Raw genomic sequence first — 25,995 nt, forward strand, 5'->3', positions numbered from 1 at the left:
GTAATGATGTGGATGTGCTGGCGTTGGACTGGGGTAAACACAGTAAAAAGCCTGACAACACCAGGTTTTAGTCCGACCGATTTATTTGATAGTAAACGCACAAGCTTTCGGGTTAGTCCCTTTGTCAGGTGAATGGAGAGTTCTGGCCTCAGTCAGAGCATATAAAGCACAGACAGTTTACAGATTACTGATAACCTGCTGTTCAAGTCTCACATTGTCGGCCACTTCAAGACTTGAACAGCAGGTTAGGTGTAAAGATTCGCATTCTACTCAGTAATCTGTAAACTGTCTGTGCTTTATATGCTCTGTCTGAGGCCAGAACTCTCCATTCACCTGACAAAGGGACTAACCCGAAAGCTTGTGCGTTTACTATCAAATAAATCGGTCGGACTAAAACCTGGTGTTGTCAGACTTTTTACGAAGTCATTGTAAAGCAGAGTTGAACCTTTTCCCTTGATTGTTAATGGGAATCTGGGTAGGAGCCTGACCTTAACTGAGCTGAAGTAAAAGATGTTCCATCAAAGCAGGATTAAAGGGAGAAACAAAACCTAATGCAGTTTTTAGTTCAGTGATTTTTAAGAATCAAAGGAAAGAGAGCCCTCTACAGGCCATTGTGAAATATTATGATCCTTTTTCTTCCTTGAAATACTCAACTAAGTAAGTCAAGCAACTAATTCCTTCGAGGTGCTGGCCTGTAATTTGGATTTACAAAGTTATATTTCCACATCTATTTTAGTGACATTTCAATCTTTAGGAATGGCACTTAACAAAAAGTTAAGTTTATTTAATTTAGAGTCTGACCAATGACTGGTAGCAGACACACATTGCAAAAATTGCCTGTGAGCAGATCAGCATCAAACCTTTCTGCCTTTTATTTCTATGATTGTGTGTTCTGGGCCCGACAAGGAATCCTGCAACTATAAAGTCATGAAAAATAGAGATCACTTAATTACGTTGGGATTTCTGTCCATAGCATTTACTGTTGCAATGATTTCACAGTAAGAAATCAAAGTGAAATCAAACAGGACTTCACTAAGGCCTAAACTCTCTACAACTGTGTAGACAATTGTAATATTGTTCCAATTCTAATCCATATTTTGTGACTTTCAACAACCAGTTGAATCAGATAACAAAGAACCAAACAAAGGTATGAGCTAGTACCACGTAACAAAGAAAAGCAGTGGAATGAACAGCATGCATTAGATACCTCACTGTTTTAAACAGGAGCTTACCATGTGCCATTTATTAAGTAGCGGAGTCAGGGAGCAGACTTATAATTTTGCACTGAAATGTAAACTGTGTGAAATTACTCCCATGACACATAACTGACGACTCATGTGAAGGTGTACAATCATACAATGATATGATGTCATTCTGATGACTGACTGAATGAAGATAAGTACAAATCCTATGGCAAATCTGAATTTAAGATGTTGAGTTTGATCTGGTTTTCAGACTGTGGGAGGAAACCGGAGCGTGGGGGGGAAATTCACGCGGAGAATGTGCAGACTCCGCAAGGATAGTGACCTAAGCTGAGAATTGAACCAGGGTCCCTGATGCTGTGAAATAGCAGTGCTAACCGCTCTACCATCTGTTTCTACTAAGTCATAACTTTCTAGCTAATTTTTAGGGCAACCCCATTTCTCAAGTATTATTGAATTGCTTAACTCACTTGAAAATGTCCATTATTTCTCCTCCCCTGCTGAAAAGACCTTGCTCCTCCTGGTTGACAAGTTGTGTCGTAAAGGACATTTCCCTTCTGACAACTCTCACACACCTTTCGTTGTCAGATTTTCCTACAGCCTGGGAAAGCTAGACAGCAACTGTTAAATTTAAGTCAAATTACTAATTGTACTGAGGGAGAAGTTGACATTCACATGGTACAAAAAAGCAGCAGATAAATACACCTCGCCCTCAACTGCTCTCTCCATTGTGGAAGATTGTTTATTGCTGAAACGAGCCCTTCTTTATGTACACTGTGCATTAGAGTGTTGAATCTATTAAGTAAGGAGCAGAGCTGTGGATAACCATTAAGAACTTATTCTATTCATCTTTAATGTGTGCTTTAGCCTAACGTAGAATGTGTTCATAATGAGCTGAAAGAGTGAGAAATGTGTTACCAGAAGTAATTGTAACACTTACCAGAGGCACATCTATTATGCTGGACTTTTCACATCGTGGCTTGCATTTTATTATAATAGTAATGGTAAACCTCTTGGTGCTCACTATTATTAAGGAGCAAATTGGACAGCAAATCCCAGCAACCAAGATCCACCCCATCATGATTCCCACCCATGAACAGCCCCCCTCCCCCCACCCCCCTTTCATGGTCCCCAAAGCCCCATCCCCTTACCACTGTCCTGGCACACTGGCAGTGTCCAACTGGTGCCATTGGATTACCTGGTGGCCACTACTGAGGAGTCTGGTAACCACTGCCAGAGATCTTGGCAGCATCATGGTGGCACTGCCTAGCTGTGCTCCCGACTACCCAGGGGCTTCAGTGGTCTTCAAGCCCCCCTGGTATGAACATCATGCCAGTTCTCTGCTAGTGGAAACCAACAGTGATTCTCACCATTATCATGCCATGCCACATTTCCAATTTTTAGGTCTGGGATCGATGCAATATGCGGTAAGCGCGACAAGGTGGGAAAGTTGTCCCCCATATATGCTATTATGCATAATTATTGTGGGAAACAAAACAGCCACCCCCACCCCCCTGTTTTGTGGAGGCAGCCTGCAGTTGGCCAGTGGGATCTCCTGTTGTTCAAACCCTCTGCCACCTGTGACGGGGTTGGGAGGGGGTTGCCGTTTGCAGTGCTGGAAAATACTGCCCATGGTTAGCTGCTTCCCATGATTACAATTTGCCATCTTGAAAGTTATACAAACCAATATATTTATTGATGTTGAAATAACTTAGAGATTTGCATGCTGTATTCAAAAATGTTGTCTGTAATTGACAAATATATATATTCTCATAGTTACTATAATTGTCAAGATAATTGCTCGTTTTGTGATAACCTTCTGAGTACGGAATTAGACTGGCGATGACAAAGTTTTATAAGATGGGGATATTTCTTTGTAAAACCCACTCACTTTTTTGTAAAACCCATCCCTTCTAATCCTGTGTTAACGTTATAGTATGAAAAACATCTTCACAAAATTTACTAACATTTAAGGAGAAAGCTTCAAAAATGTGAATCATAAAAAATGAAGATCAGTTTGAAAACTTTGTCTCTCTCTCTCTCTCTCACACACACCCACACACACAAACACAAACAAACACACACACACACACACACACACACACTCTCTCTCTCTCAAACACACACACATACACACATTGCTCAGAGTGTTGTTTAGACCAGAGAATAAAATTAAGTGTTTATTCTGAGGGATCATTGAAAAGAAAGTTCTTGCCTGGTAAATAGCCTTGGAAGGAAGTGCCCCCTCTGAATGATCTCTCAGCCTAATGAGCTAAAATATCTAAATTAAATGTACTCTTTCATAATAGGTTATAGTTTATTGCTATGTTGAAATATATTTCTCTCAAATACTTAATTTATTTCATGTTAAGGATTTATGTTTAAATTTAACATGCTTTATAATTGATCAAATGAATAATAATTCCACAATTCTTTCCAATAGCTCACTGTTGCCTTTTTTAATAATCTTGGTTCCACAATGATGTGATTGGAAGGCAGATTGATGAATAGCTATTTGTCTACAAACTTTGTAAAACAAAGTACCAGCTCTTGTATTGTGAAGTGGTTGAGCGCAGGGACTTGGCCATTTTGCAGCTGTCAATTCGCAAATCAAAATAAACAAATACAGGGAAAATTAACTTAAAAGTGGATGCATTTGTTGCCTTTGTGTGTGTACATATATATGATCACGTAGCATCTGCATGGACACGAACAGATTTTTCAGTTCAACAATTTGAATTGGTGTCCAGAAACAAAACATGAAAATACCTTTAATTAGATTTTTAAATAGCTGCACAAGTCTGGTCACTTGGTGACGCTGAATTGTTTCAAAATAAAATTATACAGATTAATTGAAGGATGTAAAGATGTGTGTTCTTTTGAGGCTATATTTTGCAATGATACTAATTTGCCATCAGTTTGAACCTGACACAGAAATTTTAGAATTCTTAGTACAAAAGGAGGCCATTCGGCCCATTGAGTCTGTACCGACCACAATCCCACCTAGCCCTATTCCCATAAACCCACACATTTACTCTAGCTCACCCCCTGACACTAAGTGGTAATTTAGCATGGCCAATCCACCTAACCAGCATGTCTTTTGACTGTGGGAGGAAACCCACTCAGACACAGGGATAATGTGCAAACTCCACACAGACAGTGACCCAAGACCAGAATTGAACCCGGGTCCCTGGTGCTGTGAGCCAGAGGCGCTAGCCACTGCCACTGTCATTTAGACATAATTCTCGACAGCTTGCAACATCATTACTTTTGTAACTTAACCATTAAAATTAAAATTTATTGACTGAATTTTCCCTCTGTTACATGATTTCAACATCCTTTCCTCATATGTATCTAAAAATTATTTGATATGAGTATAATAATTGAATTTGAATTAATTATATGGTTTGCATTGTGACTCATTTGAGTTACAGTTGTTTTTCAAGGAAAGATGATCTTTAACAAAGTGCATTACAAAGAGGTTTATTAGATTGAATGAGAAGATTGCATAGTCACTATAACCTGGCATGGCGAGATTAAAGCGAATTCACAGGACTGATATGGCTAATAAATATTCTCAGATGTCACAATGTATATAGAGTCATGAATTAGAAGATACTTGAAGTTCTGAGAGTTTTTTTAAAACTGAAAGACCAATAACGATAGTGCAATGTGCTTCGAAGGTGGAAAAAAGAAGCAGGGCAAAATATAAGAAGTAGTTCTGGTTAGCTAATGCTAAGTTAGAGTACCATTGTTGTTTCACTCTAATTCACCCTATCTAAAACTACTTTGGGAGAAGATGTTTCCGCCAGTTTTCCAACATCCAATGCAGTCTCAATGGGATTGACCAAACAAGTACTAAAACGTAGATGGATTCCACCCAAAAGGTATTGAGTTTGTGTTTCTCATGATCTTTTGTGCTCATTCAATTCAATGCACCCAAATCTGGGGTCGTCCATAAAACTGTCTCTAAGGGTAAATTTGAGATATTCTTGAGAAATTTTGAGATATATTGAGATTGTCTTGGTTTTGGAAGCCTCATCTCATTGCACTCACTTTCCTTAAAAAAAGCGTCAACATGAGTATTTAAAAAGATTTTTCATTTAAAAATATTTAATTTACTAAGAAACAAGTGAAATCACTTATGCAACTGGTAAATGATTCAGTATAGTTTTGAGGTTACTTTTAGCAATGTTGACATTGAATTAATCACAGGCAGAGACCTAGATATTCTTATAGAAATTGTTCATTTTTGATGAAGAAAAGAAACAATTATTTCTATAATGCTACTTGATAAGATGAATTTTAACAGAAACTTGCATAAATTAAGGAAGGTGATTTGAGCATAATTTGGTGCATCAGAAACTCGCCATGTCTTGTCTTCAAACTGCCATACTTAAGGTATACATGCCTCAATTTTAGTGTGTTAAAAATCTTTAATGATTTTAGGATTATGTACTTACTATTTTAAAAAAGTATATGTCAGTACAATTTTAAACAAAGAGTGTTGGAAATATCTTGTTCATTTTAAGTATGAAGAACAATTGTCCATTTCTTACAGGTGTCTTCAATTGGATACTTCTCTTTTTTGTGTAGACCTATACAAAATAAATCCTTTTTCCAGCTGCTTTTCTTTGTGCATTATAGGCCACCTTTTGTTCCTCTGCAAGGTTAAATTGAAGTCTCAGTTTTTTCCACTTCAGTAGCTGAAATGGAAAAAGTGACATCTACGTCATACAAGTAAACCCTTTTATATTATAAATGCTATAGCTCTTGCTATAAAAATGCATCACTGTGCATTTTTTTAAATCTTTGAGACGCATGATCATAGCAGAACTGTTACTGGCAAGACCATTTATCTCTTTCAGTCTTTCGGAAGCAGAATGTCCATTAGCAAAAGCTTGGTCAGCAAGCACCTGTTTTCTTGAAACAAATAATATCGCATGATAAGATATAAATAATGTCAGCACTCCTGCTGGGTTAGAACGTCATTGGAATTTAACCATGTAAAAAACAAAAACTGAAATGATTTTGAAAATGGTAGATTTAATTAACTTTCTTTGTTTAAAGTCATAACTAGGAAGACGTATTGGTTCAGTACTATAGATTTGCACTTAGTGTAGTAATATTTTCCCTGTTTTTGGCACATGTTGAAGGGTTAATGAAATTTGTTTGCTTTGGCACTAAGGGGTAAATTTACCTTAACTTGCCAGCTAAAAAATCCATGGAATTCATTGAAATGCAATTTTACATCCCATCCAATATTGGTCTCCACTTACTTCAATGGAGAGTAAAATTGGGTGAGATATAAAACTAGCATTGCATTGCACCCAATCCTGTCAGTTTCCCAGTGGGCAGGTTAGGGACAACTAGGGACATAATAACATATAAGTTTTTCCTGCCTTTTCCTTGAATACTTTGTTTTCCACTTTCAATATTTACAGTTCTTTTTTGCTTTGTTCTTTTACAGAAAAGCCAGAGCTGGTACAACGTAAGTCTTCCTGTTTAATATCTATGTTTTCTTTGTGTTAGTCGTCCGTCAGAGCACAAATGATCCCATTTGACTGCTGTAAGTGATTTTAGTCAACTATTTTTTATATTGCATGTGCTCTCAAAAAATAAATAGCTTCAATATAAATTGAACAACCTGCATGAATGAATAATTTAGATCTTATATGTCATGTTGGCAGGCAATTAAAAGATTAGTCTCAAATTGAAGTTTCTTTTCCCAGCTGTGTACATCACAAGAACTTCTGAATTAATTTGGTCAAAGAAATCTTAAAGCACAAGTGGAGTGTATATTGTTTTAAGATTCTGTTAATTGCCTTTTGTTATCAGAAAGAGAGCCACATGTTTTTAAAATTATCAATATGCAATATCAAGTACTGAAATAAGACTCTACAGGAGAATGTACTGGCCATTATTGGCCCTGTATCTACCATTACAGGAATGGATATAGCACAAAACGTGTCAGTGACTATAAATGCCTCAACTGAATTGTTGATGCAGCAGGGTGACTCTCAATCTGATTGAAACATCTCCCATTTTCTTTGCTGCCTCAATTTTTAACTTGGGCTGCAGTTGCATTGAAACAGTGCATCTGTTGAATATCCTTGTAGTCCATCAATAAATACATCGCTGTGATTCACTTTTAACTTGGGCTTCAGTTGAAGGGATTGATTGAATTTCTTTCACAACACAGATCAACTGATGTGAGCAGAAAGTTTGGCTATTGTTTAAGGACCTGCTTTACCACTGATTACTTTTTGTCTTCTCTGGAACAGTCGTGTTTTAGATATCACCATTGCCCAGCCTCTGAGGTAGCTATTAGTTATTAATATTTACCACCAGCAGCAAATGCTGCTTCCTTTCAATGAAGAAGTTTTTTGATAATGAGTTTATGGAATGCATTTTGATCAGGGGTACTAATGGTGCATGCTGAGATGCTAACCTCATCATATCGTGTTGTTTTCTTTGCTTTCTTGCATGCATGAAATACATAGAATAATATTTGCTTAAAAGGATTGTACATGTCTTGAGCAACGCATTATTGATTATATTAACATCATTATATTCAGCATTGCATTATTATTGGATATACTTAACATCATAAGGCTGAGTATAGTTGCATCTTTCTTTCTCTGCATGCTATGTAAATAATGCTAGTGTTCAGTTGCATTGGGTATTTACTTTCTGATATCGAAATATGTGTTTACTGTAAGATCAGAGTGTACTTAACGTGGGAAAGAAAAATCAACTTCAGTGGAGAACAATCAGATTGCATGAATGGTTTCTTAACAAAAGGTAACCCAAGCAGTGTGACATCTGGGAGCAAATTCTGTGTTTCTACATTAGTTGCATGTAATGGAATCTGTTACCCAAGTACTATGGCCTGGGACTAGGATTCTCCAGTCCTGCTGCAATGAATTGAGTTTTGGCTGAGCGCCAAATTCTCTGTTCTTGCTGGCAGCAGTGGTAAGGGTTACGAGATTGGAGAATCCTGCCCTGTCTCTAATTTATCATAAAAAAACCTAGGACTGAAAATGCCTGTTTCTCAGCACAACACATCACATATCCTATGGAAGTACATTTTGAGATTTCTAGGAAAGTTGTGTTTAACAATGTAGACTTTTTGTTGTATTATAACACATGGTGTGATATGTTAAACAGTTTGATCATTTTAAAAAGCATCAGCAAAATTGAAAAAAATTTTAAAAGCTTATTATTGTAATTTTGTCAAGCTATGATGCCATCTCATGTTTTGTTTTCCTCTATCTAAGATTGCAAAGGCAGAGTTTAAAGATTAGAGTTAACCTGAGGTTGCCAAAATTATTGTTGTAGTAACTTCAGGGACTAATCAGCACTTGACACTTAACTCACTTTAATGTATGTTTAAATTGGCAGAATTACGTGTTGCATTTTGGAAATATAGCTGCACTGTTCACCAGGATTCCTGATTTATGCCCTCTCAGTGGCTACAGATTATGTCAGAGTTTGATATGTAAATAGCTTTCGATGCTCGACAACCTTTTTTCATTTGTTTACGAAGCCCACCATATATTGGACAAATCTCATCAAAAACACATATATGGTCACTTGTGCATAGCAACATGATAGAATACTGAATAGCTTTCTCTGATTTTTCCTCTTTGCCAAATGAAAGTTTTGTTCCTTTTAGTATCAATACTCCACCTAAAAATCAAATGTAAGTTGGTGAGGTGGGTTTGAGAGGTGGATGAGAGAGGTTTTTAAGCGGCGAGTGTATAGCATTGTGCCTTGTAGATTGATGGAAGCAGATTTAGTAGTAACTTCTAATGGGGCCAGATGTTCAACTTGAGCAGAGCCTCTTTTCTCTGCTGCTGGGTAGATAGAAAATGGAATACTGAAGTTTTTCAGTACCTCAAGACAATATTACTGGTTTGACCAGCTAGGAGATCATGTCGTATGACTCCCACCCCTCCACGCTGGCTTTGGTAAAGGGTGTGTTTCCTTTTGTTTGGGTCCCTGTCATTGTTAATGCACCAACTATCAAATCTTAAAGTGAAGTTGTGAGGTTTTTTGTCCTGGCAGACCTGCCATATGAAAAATAGATGGTCTTTGTATAGCTCCCTTCGAATTTGGTCTCTTGCAGCCTATTGTGGGTCTTTAGAGTCCTTTCACAGACAAGGAAACTGCCATATTTGCTTTTGAGATTTGAGGGTCATAGACAGACATAGCTTCAGCCATTTTAAAATGGTATCTGTCCAATTTTTAAAATAATTTTATAATTAGCCATGAGGCTATCTATATAATCTATATATACATTATAAAAATATAGATTATGAGGTCTTATCGCTAACATGTAGTTTTTATGATATTGTACTGAAAGTAAAAGTTGACTGAGAGATTGTACATTAAAGTACAATAATTCTCAGTACAATTAGTCGTCAGGTAAAATGACATGGCAACCAAATTTAGATGATATATAAGGAAATTGCATTCAACAATGAAAGGTTATTTTTGGGATACTTGTCTAACAAGTACCAACTTCTGATTTGCTTTTGATATTCAGGCACATTTACATCAGAGATGACTGTTAATGCTTTGTTTTGTTTGCACTTTAGTTCATGATATGACTCAGATTGCAATAAAGTGTGCCTGAGTCACAGTAGTAACTTGTTTTATGATGCTCTTAAGGGTGGTAAGGCTGGTTGAGTATTAGTTAAGCACTTAGACCATTTTCTATTGAGTGCAATCATTCAGATAGATGCATCACCCCTCTTTACTCAAATATTTAGGAATCAGATAGGTGTGTTAACAGCCTCAGGATAGTTCACCTTCCATTAAACTGCTTGAAGTAAAGGTGTGTCCCATTACTCAGCACTGATATCTCTCGCTAATTAATTTCTTCTCAAAAAAGTATAAAATTAATTTAGCAAAGTCCATGAAGGAAGGATAGTCCCATTGCGAAAAAATGTTTTGTTTTTTCTGAAGCATAATTCAGTGAATGGTGAAGTCAGGAATGTCCTTCTGTGGATTACGTCTGTGCTTGTCATGGAGCCATGGGAACTAAATGTAAGGTCCCATTAATTTTGTAAACTTAAGTTTGTTGATGCTAATGTGATATCAGTGCTCTGATTTAGGATTTATCTATTAATGAGGTAGCAGCATTAAGAACAGACCTGTCAAAACTTGCAGCTGCACAAAATTCGTAAGAGGACAAACTAGTAAATAAGTGGTAGCATTAATGGAGCTAGGAAACTCCACTTCTGGCTTTTCAAAGTGGCATTGACAGAGCTAGCCTAAAGTTTTGATGCCCTTAAAATCAAATAAGCCAGCTAAGTGAATGTACTATATGTCCCAAAAGGTTGTACTGGATTGACCCTGGAAAATGTTCAGATTTTAAGCATGGGTATTGAAGTTGTCGGCTTTTGTCAGCCTATGATTTTCTGTTTGTTCTCTTTAGTAGGCAAAAAAAATTTAAGATAACGGGTGCAAAAATGGAAAATCCTAGCCTTAATTTTAATCATTTCTGGCTGAACTGTAGCAATAGCATGTATCTCTAGGTGGCACCAAAGTATGTACTTAAATAATTCTCTGTTTGAATCTGTGGTAACAAAGGAGCAGAAGGAGGCCAGTCAGCGTTTTAAAAATGGTTTGAATATTCAGTTAGATCATAGCTGATCTGTACTGCAACTCTTTACCTACCTTTGATCTATATATCCCTTGATATTTAATAGAAATCTCTATTGGTCAAAATCTTCAAAATATCAATTAACCCAGATTCTACGGACTTGAGTGAGTTCCAAATTTACACTGCCATTTATATGAAGAAGTATTTAATTATTCTATATCTAAATAGCTTACTCCTAATTGTAATAATAAGCGCTCTTGTGTTCTTCCACCATTTCTAACTAATCAAAATAATAGAAAGTGATAGATGACTTTATGCCAGTTGCATTTCTGTTGTCATTAGCTCTGTGCCATTCCATAACTTATCAGCACCTCAGCATCTGTTAAAAATATTCAGATCATCTACTTAATCATTCTGGACTCACCCACTCCACTTTATCTTTGCAGCTGCCAGGTATCAAAGACTGAGTAGTGATGTCTGTACCTTTTCAACCAATCACAGATTTTCCTTGTATGATTTTGTATTTATGGAAGTAGAACAGATATAATTTGTACATTATTTAGACTGAATCTTGAAGCCTCTGTACAGACTCAACAGTTAATGTAATGGCACTGCTGTCCTGTCTATAACTTTTTTTGGTATTTGATAAAATAGCTTGTTCAACTTCACTTTTTTTAGTTTCCATTTTCCTCCTGTCTCTGTTCCTCATAATTTAGAGGTGGAAATGCTGGCACTGTGGCATTGCGCTGTTCCAGTTTTGAATTTATTGATTAGATTATTGTGGTATTTATTGCCTTGCTAGCCATTATATTGTAGGACCAACTCAGTGGCAGTGTATTCTGAGAGTTTATCCACACAATTTGGAAGCTGCATTGCTGAATCGGGTCAAAATTTGAGTTCATTACATTCTGCTGATGTGTGGCCATGTTATTTTCCACTACAAGACTGTGTTTCTCTTCATATCCTGCTCAGGACATATGCCAGCAAATTACTCAATGTGGTAATTCATTTTGATTTAATTTATTATTGTCACGTGTTAGTATACAATGAAAAGTATTATTTCTTGTGTGCCATATAGACAGAGCATGCCGTTCCAGAGAAGGCAACAAGAGAGTACAGAATGTAGTGTTACAGTCTTTCTTAAAATGTACAGAAAGATCAAGGTAGCCCCATTCAAAAGTTTGGGCATTCATTTGAATAAGCAAGATGTGTTTCTGTAGAGTCAAGCATGATACATCCACTTATCATCACCCCACAAGCTATGTGTTCAGTCCGAGGCAGATCTGTGCTTCCTGCTCAGCAAGTTTTCAAATCCAGTGAGGTTTCTGTTCATTGACTTTTCCAATCCATTTATCATCTTCTTCCATTGACTTTACCAATTCCTTGGTAATGCACCAGAAAAAAGCTTCTCTTGTAACCTATAGGTGACAGTTCCTAACTTGCATCTCCTGAAACTAATTTCTGAATAATTTTCACTAGAGGGATTCATATTACTGTGAATTAGTTACTACCATAACACTTCAATATTATTGAAACCTTCGAAGTCACCGTCAACCATACATGCCAAGTCTGTGAACCATTATGTCAACAGATAACAGATTTGAGTGAAAGGAGCAGCAGTGTTGTTACTTCCTCAGCACAGTACTTTTACTGGCAATATGGATCCTAGCAGTTCTTCCTACTGGATTGAACGTATCTTGGGTTTAAGTTCAAGATGCTTCCCTCACAGCATCTTCAAGGCCTACATGGACCAAAATGCCCTCGGTTCTATTGATGTCCTTTGATGTCAGATCCTCCATAAGAATTAATAACTAAAATCTAGTAGGCAGTCTTCATGCCTTTGTTATACAGCAGTTCAGTGTTTGAATGTTTTCATTGAACGTAGCCATATTCTCCCCCACTTTCCAGTGGTGCTAGTATTCTTATTCCTTTCTCCTCTCACTTGAAGCTGCCACACTTCATTCTGCTCTTGTCAGTTCACACTACTATTCTCCCTTTCCCACTACCTCATTTTATACTGATACTTCAACCAGCAAATATAGCTCCCTATTAGATTGGGTTATGTTAATACACTTTCATTGTGCTTTCAGCTTGGTTGCGACAATATTTTAGCAATCAGATTAAAAAATTGCAAAGCTGTTTTTTCTCTACTGTTGGCCTATCTCTGGTTAATTGATCAGACGTACTGTGATGGCTGTGGAAAAGCCTGATACTCGGCCTACACCTTTGAACTTTATTTGAATGATGGCGATCAAAGATTAGGATTAAGAATGGGCAGCCTCGATTAGCACTTCATATCTAGTAGCTGCTGGCCTTCATCGCGAGGGGGATTGAATATAAAAGTAGGGAGGTCTTGCTGCGGCTGTATAGGGCATTGGTGAGGCCGCAGCTGGAGTACTGTGTGCAGTTTTGGGCGCCGTACTTACGCAAGGATATTTTGGCCTTGGAGGGAGTGCAGAGGAGGTTTACTAGGCTGATACCGGGGTTGAGCTATGAGGAGAGGCTGAATAAACTAGGCTTGTACTCGTTAGAGTTTAGAAGAATGAGGGGAGATCTCATTGAGACGTATAAGATGATGAATGGGATGGATAGGATAGAGGTGGAGAGACTCTTCCCGCTCAGAAAGGATAGTAGGACTAGAGGGCACAGCCTCCACAGCGGTTTAGAACGGAGTTGAGGAGGAACTTTTTCACTCAAAGGGTGTTGAATCTCTGGAATTCTCTGCCCGTTGAAGAGGTGGAGGCTACCTCGCTAGATATTTTTAAGACGCGGGTTGATGGGTTTTTGATAAGAGAGGGGATTAAGGGTTATGGGAGAGGGCGGGAATGTGGAACTGAGCCAAGACAGATCAGCCATGATCTTATTGAATGGCGGGGCAGGCTCGAGGGGCTAGTTGGCCTACTCCTGCTCCTATTTCTTATGTTCTTATGATTAGCTGAGGTTCTCATTCATCAGAATTTAAACTGCATTTGCAGCAAGTTTGTTGTTGCTAAACTAAGCCACAAGCAGAGTGCATTTAAGTGGCAGAGTCACACCCTGCAAAGTGGAATTGTTTCTCTGCTATTTCCAGTAATGATTAGGCAGTTGGCATGTTAATAACAGAGACATTTGAAAGTGAGTAGGAAAGAGGTGAATCCCAGGGAAAAGAGTGCAGAACTCATCAGTGAATACGGCTGGTGACACAGTGCTAGCAGCATCCTGGAACACTGGCCATTTATGTGGCAGAGTTATCAAAAAAAGCTCACTTTTCAAAAAGCAAATACGTACAGTGGGCTAGAATTTCTGTAGAGTCGCAATCAGGTCAGGCTGCCACTCGATTTCTTTCGTCTGACCTTCTGACTTGGGCCTGCTAAGAAAGTAGCAGTATACCAGCTCATGGGACTCTTCAGTCTAGGACAACGGTGTTGCGGGAAGTGAAGCCAAACTCCTGTTTTACAGCAGTAGAACAAAAAGCATGCATGTTTAAAGGTTAATTTAAGAAGCCAAAAGAAAGCAAGTGGGTAGGATGGGGGAGATTTTGTGGAGGATGTGTCAGGGGAGGGGGGTGGGGGGTAAGTAGATTTGGTGCTCGATCAGAGGGTAGGGAGGTAGACGGTGATTCAAGAGTGTGGTTAGGGGAGGTATTCAGGGGTGGGGGCAGTCGAGTCGGGAGGTAGTCGAAGATTTGGAATGGGTCGTGGGGTATAGTCGGGGCTGTGGAAGCATCAGACCCAAGAGGCAAGGTTATGAAAAGAATCAATGCGGCCAAGCTAAAGAACCTCAGCATAGCTTCAGCACTGGTTGAAAAGTTAGAAATCAAGCTTGCTGACCTACACCTCGCAGGCAGCTCTGAGGATGACAGGGAACACTTCAGGGATGCTATCCATCCAGCTGCACTGAAGATGCTCAGGCCCTCTACCTGCAAGCAGCATGACTGGTTCGATGAGAATGATGAGGAGATACAGGGTCTACTTGTTGAAAAGCTATGTCTTCATCGGACCTATCAGAATGACCCATCATCAACTGCCAAGAAAAATGCTTTTACCCGTGCACGCAGGACAGTCCAGAATAAACTGCATAAAATGCAGGATGCCTGGCTGAGCACCAAGGCAGATGAAGTACAGGGATACGCTGACAGAAACGACTTGAAATGGTTATGTGAAGCCCTCAACATTCCCTACGGACCTCAATCTCTCAGGAGTTCCACCCTCCTGAGTACAGATGGTACAACTCTCATTACAGAGAGGGCTCAGATCCTGCAAAGATGGGCTGAACACTTCGAACTGACCATCATCTGCTAACGATAAGGCAATAGAGATAATTCCCCAGGTCGATATCAGCAGTGCGTTGATGACACACCAATAGTAGCGGAAATCATGAAAGCTGCCAGCCAGCTATCCGGTGGCAAAGCCCCAGGGGCAGATGCCATACCCGCAGAGATCTATAAAGTTGCTGATCCTGTACTTATCGAGAAGCTCATTGAGTTGTTCCAGTCCTTTTGGAAGCAAGGATCCACTCCTCAGGAACTTAAAGATGCTTCTATTGTACATCTCTACAAGAGGAATGGCAATCAGCAAGTATGCAACAACCACTGAGGAATCTCGCTGCTCTCCATCACAGGAAAAACCCTCGCAAGAGTCCTGCTAAATCGTCTGGTCACTCACCTGGAGCTGGGCCTGCTTCCAGAGTCACAATGTGGCTTCCGCAAAGGTCGGGAGACGATTGACATGATTTTTGCTGCGTGCCAACTTCAGGAGAAATGTCAGAAGCAGAATCACGAGCTCTACACAACCTTTGTTGACCTTGCAAAAGCCTTCGACACTGTCAGCCAACAAGGCCTGTGGAGGATCATGTCAAAGTTCGGCTGCTGCCCCAAATTCATTCAGATGGTACGCCAGTTCCATGATGGCCAGAGTAGTGGGTGGCAGAGAATCCTCTGAGGCATTCCCAGTCACCATTGGCATCAAACAAGGCTGTGTGCTCGCACCCACACTGTTCAGCATGATGTTTCCTGCCATGCTGAATGATCCTTTCAGGACAGTGTTGCTGGAATCGGCCTCAAGTACAGAGTGGATGGAAAGCTCTTCAACCTGAGGAGATTTCAAGCTATTACCAAAGTGAAGGAGACTGTTCTGAGAGACTTCCTCTTTGCCAATGACTGTACCCTGTATACTGGCTCAGAGCCAGAGATGCAAGTCAGTATGGACAAATTTTCCACAGCTTATGACAACTTTGGACTCACCACCAACATTAAAAAGACCAAAGTCATGCACCAGCCTGCTCCTCATGCACCGTACACAGATCAAAGGGCAGAAACTACAGGCAGTGGACCAGTTCCCGAATCTTGGCAGCACCCTCTCCCGAGCAGTGACTATTGATACAGAAGTTAACTGCAGAATAGCAAAGGCAAGTTCTCCTTTTGGTAGACTGCGCTACACTGTATGGGAATGTCGAAGAATCAGCCCAGCAACAAAACTGAAGGTCTACAGCGCTACGGTACTCACTACCCTCCTGTATGTCCGTGAAACGTGTACTATGTATCGAAGGCATGCAAGACAGCTCAATCATTTCCACATGACTTGTGTTCGCAGAATATTACGCATCAGATGGTAAGACAAAGTACCAGACACTGAAGTTCTTTCTAGAGCAAGTCTACCATCAGTCCACACACTCTGATGAGAGTGCAGACCCAATGGGCAGGTCATGTCACCCCTATGCCAGATGTGCGCATACCCAAGCAGCTCCTTTTTGGGGAACTCTCTGCTGGAAGATGCTTGCATGGAGGGCAGAAAAAACACTACAAAGACACACTCAAGGCTTCCCTGAAGTCACTTGACATAGACACGACCACCTGGGAAACGCTGGCACAAAATCATCCTACCTGGTGCTGCCTCATTCACAAGGGCTGTCAAGCTTACGAAGCAAGGTGCATTGCTGAAGCACAACTTAACCGCGAGCTGCACAAGTCCAGAGCAACCAATACAGTGCCTACACAAGTCTGTCCAATATGTACCAGGACATTCCGTGCCTGAATTGGCCTGATCAGTCATCTTCAGACACACCACATCCAGCCTCAAAATGATAAATGGTGTCGAGGTCCTCATCGACGACGATGGACGAACAACACAGTGGGGCGGTGGAGGTGGGTGGGGTTGGGGTGGTGTATTGTAGCTATATAGTTTGAAGTGGTTTTAATCTTTTTAACTTTTCCTGGGTAATTGTTCTGCTAAGAGAGTCGGAACCATCTAAAGTCTCTGATTTAAATCAGGAAATGGAAGTTCTGGGTCACGGTTATCTGAGAGTACAAGGCATCTGTACTACTATATGGTGTTTATTCTAACACCCTTTTATTTTGTACAAATAGCTGTTGCTAAATAGATTTCTGCCTCCCCATATTTAGAATTGTTCTCTTTTTGATGCAATAACATCCTTATGCCCTGTAGTGAGGAAGATAATGGAAGCCAGTACACGGAAACTCTAATTTCCTTTCAGGAATATTAACCTTGGCATGCTTTGAAAATGGTGTTTGAGAAATGTATCAGAAGTGAGAACCAGTATTTAATGACTGCAAAAAAAAAGCCTAAAGTTTGATTGTTTCTTAGGGTTGCCATTTGAACTTTTGATTTTGGACTTTTTTAGTATTGAATGAATAAAATGAGTATTTCAGATTTTTATTCCATCTGTTGGATGCTGCTTCAATTACAAAAGGCCTTTTGTTGAAGTTCTGACACATCTCCATCCAGGAATGATGTTTGCAAACTGCAATGATGAATTTCCATGGCACTGACTGATCAGTGATTAACCATTCACTAAGTTCTGACCAAATGTTTGCAGCATGTTTCAGTCTGGATTTTGTACAAAATTATTTTTAGGGTTAAACTGAAGATGCTGAAGCTATTTCTTCCCATTTCTTTGTCCCTTTTTCCTCCTGAGTGTGCACCATCCTCCTGGATCGCGACATGGGAGTAGGTCATTCAGCCCACTGACCCTACCCGACCATTCAATATGATCATAGTTGATCATCCATCCACTTCAATCCCTTTTTCACACATTATTCCCATATCCCTTTACTTCATTGATATTTAGGAACCTGTCAATCTATTATAAACATAAAAGATTATTTATGTGTCACACGTAGGCTTACATTAACATTGCAATGAAGTTACTGTGAAAATCCCCTAGTCTCCACACTCCGGCGTCTGTTTGGTTACACTGAGGGAGAATTTAGCAAGCTCAATGCACCTAACTTGCACGTCTGGACTGTGGGATGAAACTGGAGCACACAGAGGAGATCCATGCATACGCGGGGAGAGCATGCAAACTCCACACAGACAGTGACCCAAGCCGGGAATTGAACCTGGGTTTCTGGAGCTGTGAGACAGCAGTGCTAACCACTGTGCTACTCGTATCTAAATTCTGAGCTTACACAGCCCTTTGGGATAGAGAATTCCAAACATTCTCAAACCTCTTGAGTGAAAAGAATTCTCATTGTCTTGGTGGTTTTGCCCTTATATTGAAACTGTGTCCCCAGAAATAGACCACACCCCCAAAAAAAATCATCTGCGACCTAATCATGAGTACATTAACTATTTATCTTAAAAACAGTAATTTAGAGTTCTATAAATACAAATCAAACAACATGACAGTCACAGCAAAGTTATTTTCTGAAAAGAAAAGCATTGCACCCCACCATTTTTTTTAAAAACCCTATACTGCACAAAAAAAAATGGTTTACGGAGGTTGGTCTGGGTAGCTGAACATTTGTCCTCTGCAGTGGAACCTCACTGACTTATCTTCAGTCTGGCACTGGCTTCAAAATTTATCCTTCTTTATTCTGATCTCCACATTTCTGTGTAATGGTTGGCCACTCCAATTTTCACACGCACAGACTGACTGTAGTTTTCAAACTAATTCTTAAACAACCACACAGTAATAGGTTGTTTTATTGTAATATAATAAATAGGAATGTCAATGCTATTTAAATTTGGTAAAACTAAGGATTACCCTCAAACTAAGTACTTACAAAAAAAAGACAGTCAAAATATATTTTAAAGTGCTATTCACATTCTGTAACAAAATTTTTTTTTTATTGTAGCATGACAACCAGAAAGGTGCTTTAATAAGAATATTTCATTGTAAGCCTGCATTTTATCAGTTAATTGGTTTGTGCAGCATTTGAGTTTACAAACATTTGAGTTTACTAACCTAATGAAGTGTATCTCAGGATGTTGTGGGAGGCTAGGGAGGAAAATGTGGGGGTGGCAAATGTTGTGCCTTTGTTTAAAAAGGGCTGCAGGGGAAAGCCTGGGAACCACAGGCCATCTGTAGTGGGTAGGTTGTTAGAAGGTATTCTGAGAGACAGGATATTTAGAGAGGCAAGGACTGACTAGGGACAGTCAGCATGGCTTTGTGAATGGAAAATCATGTCTCACAAATTTAATTGAGTTTTTTGAAGAAGATAGATGAGGGCAGTGCGGTTGATGTTGTCTGCATGGAGTTTAACAAGGCCTTTGACAAGGTATCGCATGGTAGGTTGTTGCATAAGATTAAATCTCATGGGATCCAAGGTGAGGTAGCCAAACGGATACAAAATTGGCTTGATAACAGAAGACAGAGAGTGTTTTTTCCAAACTGGAGGTCTGTGACCAGTGATGTGCCTCAGGGATCGGTGTTGGGTCCATTGTTACTTGTAATTTATATTAATGATTTGGATGAGAATTTAGGAGGCATGGTTAGTAAGTTTTCAGATGACAGTAAGATTGGTGGCATAGTTGACAATGAAGTAGTTCATCTCGGATTGCAACGGGATCTTAATCAATTGGGCCAGTGGACTGATGAATGGTAGATGCTAGAGCATTGGGCAGAATTACAGAACAGAGATCTAGGGGTAGTGAAGAAGGCATTCGGCATGTTTGGTTTCATTAATCAGCACATTGAATACAGGAGTTGAGACGTCTTGTTGAAGTTGGACAAGACATTGATAGGCCACACTTGGAATACTGTGTTCAGTTCTGGTCACCCTATTATAGAAAGGATATTATTAAACTAGAATGAGTGCAGAAGAGATTTACTAGAATGCTAATGGGACTTAGTGGTTTGAATTATAAGGATAGATTGGGACTTTTTTCTCTGGAACGTAGAAGGCTGAGGTGTGATCTTACAGAGATCTATAAAATAATGAAGAGTATAGATCAATTGAATAGTCAGTATCTTCTCCCAAAGATAGGGGAGTCTAAAACTAGAGGGCATAGGTTTACGGTGAGGGGGAAGAAATACAAAAGGGTCCAGAAGGGCAATTTTTTCATGCAGAGGGTGGTGAGTATCTGGAACAAGCTGCCAGAGGCAGTGGTAGAGACGGGGACAATTTTGACTTTTAAAAAGCGTTTAGACAGTTACATGGGTAAGATGGGTATAGAGGGATATGGGCCAAATACGGGCAATTGGGATGAGCTTAAGTGTTTTAAAAAAAGGGTGACATGAACAGGCTGAAGGGCCTGTTTTCATGCTGTAAACCTCTATGACTGTGATTTTAATTTCAATAAATGCGAGGTGATGTACTTTGGTAGATTGAACCAGGACAGGACTTATTCAGTTAATGGTAGGGCATTGGGGAGAGTTATAGAACAAAAGAGATCTAGGGGTACATGTTCCTAGCTCATTGAAAGTGGAGTCACAGGTGGACAGAGTGGTGAAGAAGGCATTCGGCATGCTTGGTTTTATTAATCAGAACATTGAATACAGGAGTTCAGACGTCCTGTTGAAGTTGTACAAGACATTGGTAAGGCCATGCTTTTAATACTGTGTACAGTTCTGGTCATCCTATTATAAAGGATATTATTAAACTAGAAAGAGTGCAGAAAAGATTTACCAGGAAGGTACCAGGAGTTGATGGGGTTTACGTTATAAGGGGAGGCTGGATAGATTGGGACTTTTTTCTCTGGAGCGTAGGAGCTTAGGGGTGATTTTATAGGGGTGTGTAAAATAATGAGAGGCATAGATCAACGAGATAGTCAATATCTTTTCCCAAAGGTAGGGGAGTCTAAAACTAGACGGCATAGGTTTAAGGCGAGAGGGGAGAGATACAAAAGGGGCAATGTTTTCACGTAGAGGGTGGTGAGTGCCTGGAACAAGCTGCCAGAGGTAGTGTAGAGGCGGATACAATTTTGTCTTTTAAAAAGCATTTAGGCAGTAGATGAGTAAGGTGGCAATTGAGGGCTATGGGTCAAATGCTGACAATTGGGACTAGCTTAGTTATTTTTTAAAAAAAGGGCAGCATGGACAAGTTGGGCCGGAGGGCCTGTTTACATGCTGTAAACCTCTATGGTTATGACTTCCAGTAAAAACTCCCTGAAATCATCAGATTTAAGTTTGATTGTAACCAATAGTGGGAGAAAGCAATCAAGCTGTAAAATTATGTCTGATTGTGGCTGGCAGGCAGAAATCCTGTCCTCCAATTTTTGTACATTTGATGCGAAAAACCTTAAATCCCCGTGAAGCAAATCTCATTTTCTTGTGAATTGGCACATTGGTTAAAGCACTGAATGCCAAGTTAAAATGCTGATGCTTAACAGGTAGAATATAAAAATGCCTATTGGTAAATTAGGAGATGAGAATGGAACTGGGAGCAAATCAGTGCCATCATCTTTGCATACGTGTTTGGCAGCTCTTGAACTAGCTATAACGATAATATCTCCAAGTTTACTAATGTGATAGCAAATTGCAGTGATTAATTTATTCGGTGCAATAATATTTATTGGTCACCAATAAGGCTTACATTAATACTGCAATGAAGTTCCTGTGAAATTCCCCTAGTCACCACATTCCGGCGCTTGCTCGAGTCAGTGCACCTAACCATATGTAATAGTGTGGTGACACATGACCAGCAGTTGTAAATTTTTTTGTCTTTCTTTATTCATTCGTTCATTCATGTGATGTCAGTGTCACTGGCTAGGCAAGTAGTCAATCCCGTACCTAGCTGCCCTTGGAAATATGGTGGTGAGTCATTTCCTTGAATTGCTGCAGCCCATGTGGTATTATTGCTGGGCGACAATTTTGGTAAACTTTGAGTACTAATTGTAGTACTTTTCTATTGAAAACATTTTGCAGTAGAGATCTTATTTCACCCACATAAGAATTTTGTTTTTCTTAATTATGGAGAGGGGAATTTTTTTGGTGCTAAAATGCACGTAGGTTCTCACTAACAACTCTCCACATGATAAGATGCCATTTTGATCATTATTGGAATTGATCAGATGAGAAACTGAATAGTTCCACTTGAGCAGGAAGTGGGAGATATTGGTGATGTCTTGAATTTAAAATTCTCATTCTTGTTTTCAATTCTTTCCCTATCTCAGTAACCTTTGCCAGCTATATAACCCTCTAAGACTTCAGCATTCCAACAATTCTGGCCTCTTGTGCATCCCCGATTTTAATCATTCCAGCATTGGTGGCTGTGCTTTCAGCTGACAAGACCTTAATCCTGGGAATTTGTGTTCACCATAAACCATTGTTCTTTAAGCCACCACAGGCAGACTTAGACTGAATTTCTAATAACAGCCGAAGCAGGAGGAGCACACACTCAGACCCAGCTTTAATTGAACATGAGTCTCTGCAGGACAGGTGATTACGTGGTCATATGTTTTAATCTCCCTGTGTGGCAAGATGTCAAATTTTATTTGACAGCACTTGTGTTGCTGTTGACTAACACTTTTGTCTCTCTTACAATCCTGGTGTACCAGAATTGGCAAATCCCCAAATGGTTATCTCTAACACAGGAACTATCTCAGGATCTAAACAGAGGGTAAAGATAAATAAATGAGCTGTTTTATTTTACATTGAACATAAAGTCAGAACTAGTTCTTTAAAAATTATCAGTGTAGATTTTGCTTGGATCTTGGATTAAAAATCTATCAGCTTTTCCATTTCATAACAATCATATAAACTAGGAGCAGGAATAGGCAATTCAGCCCCTCGAGCCTGCTCCACCATTTAATGTGTTCATGGCTGATCTTATCTCAGCCTCAACTCCATTTATTTGCCCATTTACCATAGCCGTTCAGTCCTGATGAATTAAAAATCTGTCCACCTCTTCCTTAAACTTACTCAAAGTCATGGCAGCCACCACGCTCTGGGGTACTGAATTCCACAGAGTCACAACCCTTTAAGAGAAGTAATTTCTCCTCTCTGTTTTAAATCTGCTACACCTTAACCTAAAACTATTTCCCATTTCTTGCTTTGGTACCACTTATCTCAGTCATAGGTGTAACTATAAGAAATGGAAGGGGAATGGAATGTACAAGTGTGGAAGTTTTGTTAGAATTGTAGAGGGTGGTTATGAGACTAAGTGTAGCATACTCCTCATTTAAGAGAGGATATAATTGCATTCAAAGCAGTGCAAAGAAAATTCAACTAATTCCTGGGATGAAGGGGTTATCTTATGAGAAAAGGTAGGACACCTTGTGATGTACTCATTGGAGTTTAAAAGAATAAGAGGTGATCTTACTGAAATCAATAAGATTCTGAGGGGACTTGACAGGGTGGGTGTTGTAAGGATGTTGCCCCTCATGGGAGAGGCTACAACTAAGGGCCGCAGACAAAGATGAGGAGAATAATTTTCTCTGAAGGTTGCTAGTTTGATGAATTCTCTTCCCCAGAGAGCAGTGGAGGAAGAGTTATTAAATATTTTGAAGGCTGAGCTAAATAGATTCTTGACTGGCAGCACAGTATAGTGAGTAGGTAGGAAAGTAGAAACACAATCAGATTAGCCATGATCTAATTAAATGGCAGAGCAGGCTCGAGGGGCCAAATGGTCTGCTGCTGCTCCTAATTTGTTTGGATGTATGTAACTCACTTCCACTTAAAATTTCACGATCATTAGCATTGTTTTGTGAATTGTTTTTAGTGTATTAGAACTTAGTTATTATGTGAGCTGTCGGTTTAACTGCTTATTATAAAATCTAGTGATTTTGTAAGTGTTTTGACAATTTTTATTGAACGCTTTATTACATATTTAGTCATGCACATTCAGCATTTGGCCCAATTAATGGCCAGATGTGTTGAAACATGAGAGTTCATTCCTGGAGTATGTAGCAGAATGCTAATAAATTAGGTAACAGCTCAGTGTATTAATGAAATTCCAGGGATTCGGAGCAGAAGTGGCACGATCAAATAGGAAAGCCATTACTATGTTGTTTGTCTTGGAATCCCCTGAAGGAATTTTCAACAAGTTGAAAACATTTGAGTTTCAGGAATAAAAGCTTTTACCAAGAATTTGAACTGACTAGTCAGGCACTCGGGATTGTAATAAACTGTTTATTTGTTCTGTATTTGAAGTGCCAAAGACAATGTTTCCATTTGTGTTCACTGGTTTAGGGCTAAGAAGGATATGAGATACCAGCAATGGTAAACAGCTTAGTACTGCCCCAGCATTATAACCTGTACTGCACCATTCCTCTCTGGGACAAATGTCTGGTAGAGGTGGAGGTGGTAACAGTCTCGATAAAACCGGTGTTAAGTGGCACCGTAAAGTTTTCAAAGACAATATCCAGTGAATCACTACACTTGTGGGGCCTCATTTATGAGGAGACCCGTGCAAGACTGTTATTGCCATGGAGATGGTCTGTATCCTGAAAACAGAGTTTATTGTTATATATCATAAAGCATTACATGTCTGTGCATTGCATGAGGTGCTGTGATGTCACCAGAGGGATTTGTGGTGTTCTATCGTCTATCTTAGACAGTAATGAAGTAACACCTCTCTCAACAAGTTCTGACTTGTTGGTTAAGTAATCTACAGTGTGGCTACCTATTCTTTTGCTCTTTGCTGCAGATGAGACTAAAGCTTTTTCTAGACTTGGTGGTTGAGTACTGTTCAGAAAATGTATCAAACAGTCCATAGTTGAACTGTTAACTCCATTTGTTTTATTCTTGGATGCTAATTGATCTGCAAGTGTTTTCTAGCATTTTCAGAAGATGAGAGCAGGCACCATGACATCATTGCAATATATGATGAGACCTGGAGCAAAAGACATTTACTTTCTCTAACTGGGAGAATTTAATTGGGAGACTTTAAGTGTTAAATTGAAATAAACTCAAACATAAAACAACTATCTGATTCCTCTAAAAGAGATCCTGATGTTGACATTTATTGTGCCAGTTTCAGTATTAGATTTCAAAAGAGAAAATGTTGGAAAATCTCAGCAGGTCTGGTAGCACCTGTAGGGAGAGAAAAGAGCTGACATTTCAAGTCCAGATGGCCCTTTGTCAAAGTTTTGACAAAGGGTCATCTAGACTCAACATCAGCTCTTTTCTGTCCTTACAGATGTTGCCAGACCTGCTGAGATTTTCCAGCATTTTCTCTTTTGGTTTCAGATTCCAGTATACGCAGTATTTTGCTTTTATTCAGTACCAAATTTTGTTTCTCACAATTGAATGAAGAGATTAGCTGAGAACTACTACAGAACCCACATGCTCTTTTGGATAAAAATATTTTCAGAGTCAAAATAGAAAAATTGCTATTGGTAAACTTTAGACCTATGAACGAAGAAATCTTGGAATAATTTACATAACATGTTGGCTGATGTATGTGACAATATATAAGATGTTGCATTTAATAGAACTAAAATTAGAATTAAATTGAGACTAGAATTAATAGAAGTGTGAATTGAATATGTGGCAGGAGAGGACATACAATGCAATCTGTTGGGAAAAGAATAGCAAGCCCTGGATAATATTCAGGGTTAGGCTGATAAGTAACATTTGGATATTGACCATCTCCAACAAGAGATAATCTAGCCATCTTGCCTTGACGGTCAACAACGTTATCATCACTGAATCCCCCACTGTCAACACCCTGGAAGTTGCTATGGAACTAAAACTTAACTGGACCACCACACATACTGTGGCTACAAGAACAGATAAGTGCCTAGAAATTCCTGACTCAACAAAGCCTTTCCACCATATTCAAGGCACAAATCAGGAACGTGATGGAATACTCTCCACTTACCTGGATGCGTGCAGCTCCAACTACAGAAGTTTGACGCCATCCAGGACAAAGCCAGTTTGATTGGCATCCTGTTCATCATGTTAATAACTTAAATTTATATCGCACCTTTAACATAAAGAAATGCCCAAGGCATTTCACAGGAGAATTACAAACTAAAATATGACACCAAACATGAGATTTTGGGCACAGTTCTCCAG

General features: G+C 39.3%; 1 protein-coding gene across 12 annotated transcripts in view; it reads left to right on the plus strand.

Moving 5' to 3' along the window:
• The window catches only part of gramd1ba (GRAM domain containing 1Ba), a 689,080-nt gene that overhangs the window by 585,997 nt on the left and 77,088 nt on the right, over positions 1 to 25,995 (plus strand). For 11 of the 12 annotated variants that reach the window (XM_080214716.1, XM_080214711.1, XM_080214713.1 and 8 more), the window contains one exon: positions 6,673 to 6,693. The exons of the other annotated variant lie outside the window; for it this stretch is intronic. In XM_080214716.1, coding sequence (XP_080070842.1) covers positions 6,673 to 6,693 — 21 coding nt within the window. The remainder of the gene's footprint in view (positions 1 to 6,672; positions 6,694 to 25,995) is intronic. 12 annotated transcript variants of the gene reach the window in all.

Source organism: Carcharhinus amblyrhynchos, chromosome 29, assembly GCF_965287045.1.
Source record: "Carcharhinus amblyrhynchos chromosome 29, sCarAmb.v2.hapA, whole genome shotgun sequence".
Classification (NCBI taxonomy): Eukaryota; Metazoa; Chordata; class Chondrichthyes; order Carcharhiniformes; family Carcharhinidae; genus Carcharhinus; species Carcharhinus amblyrhynchos.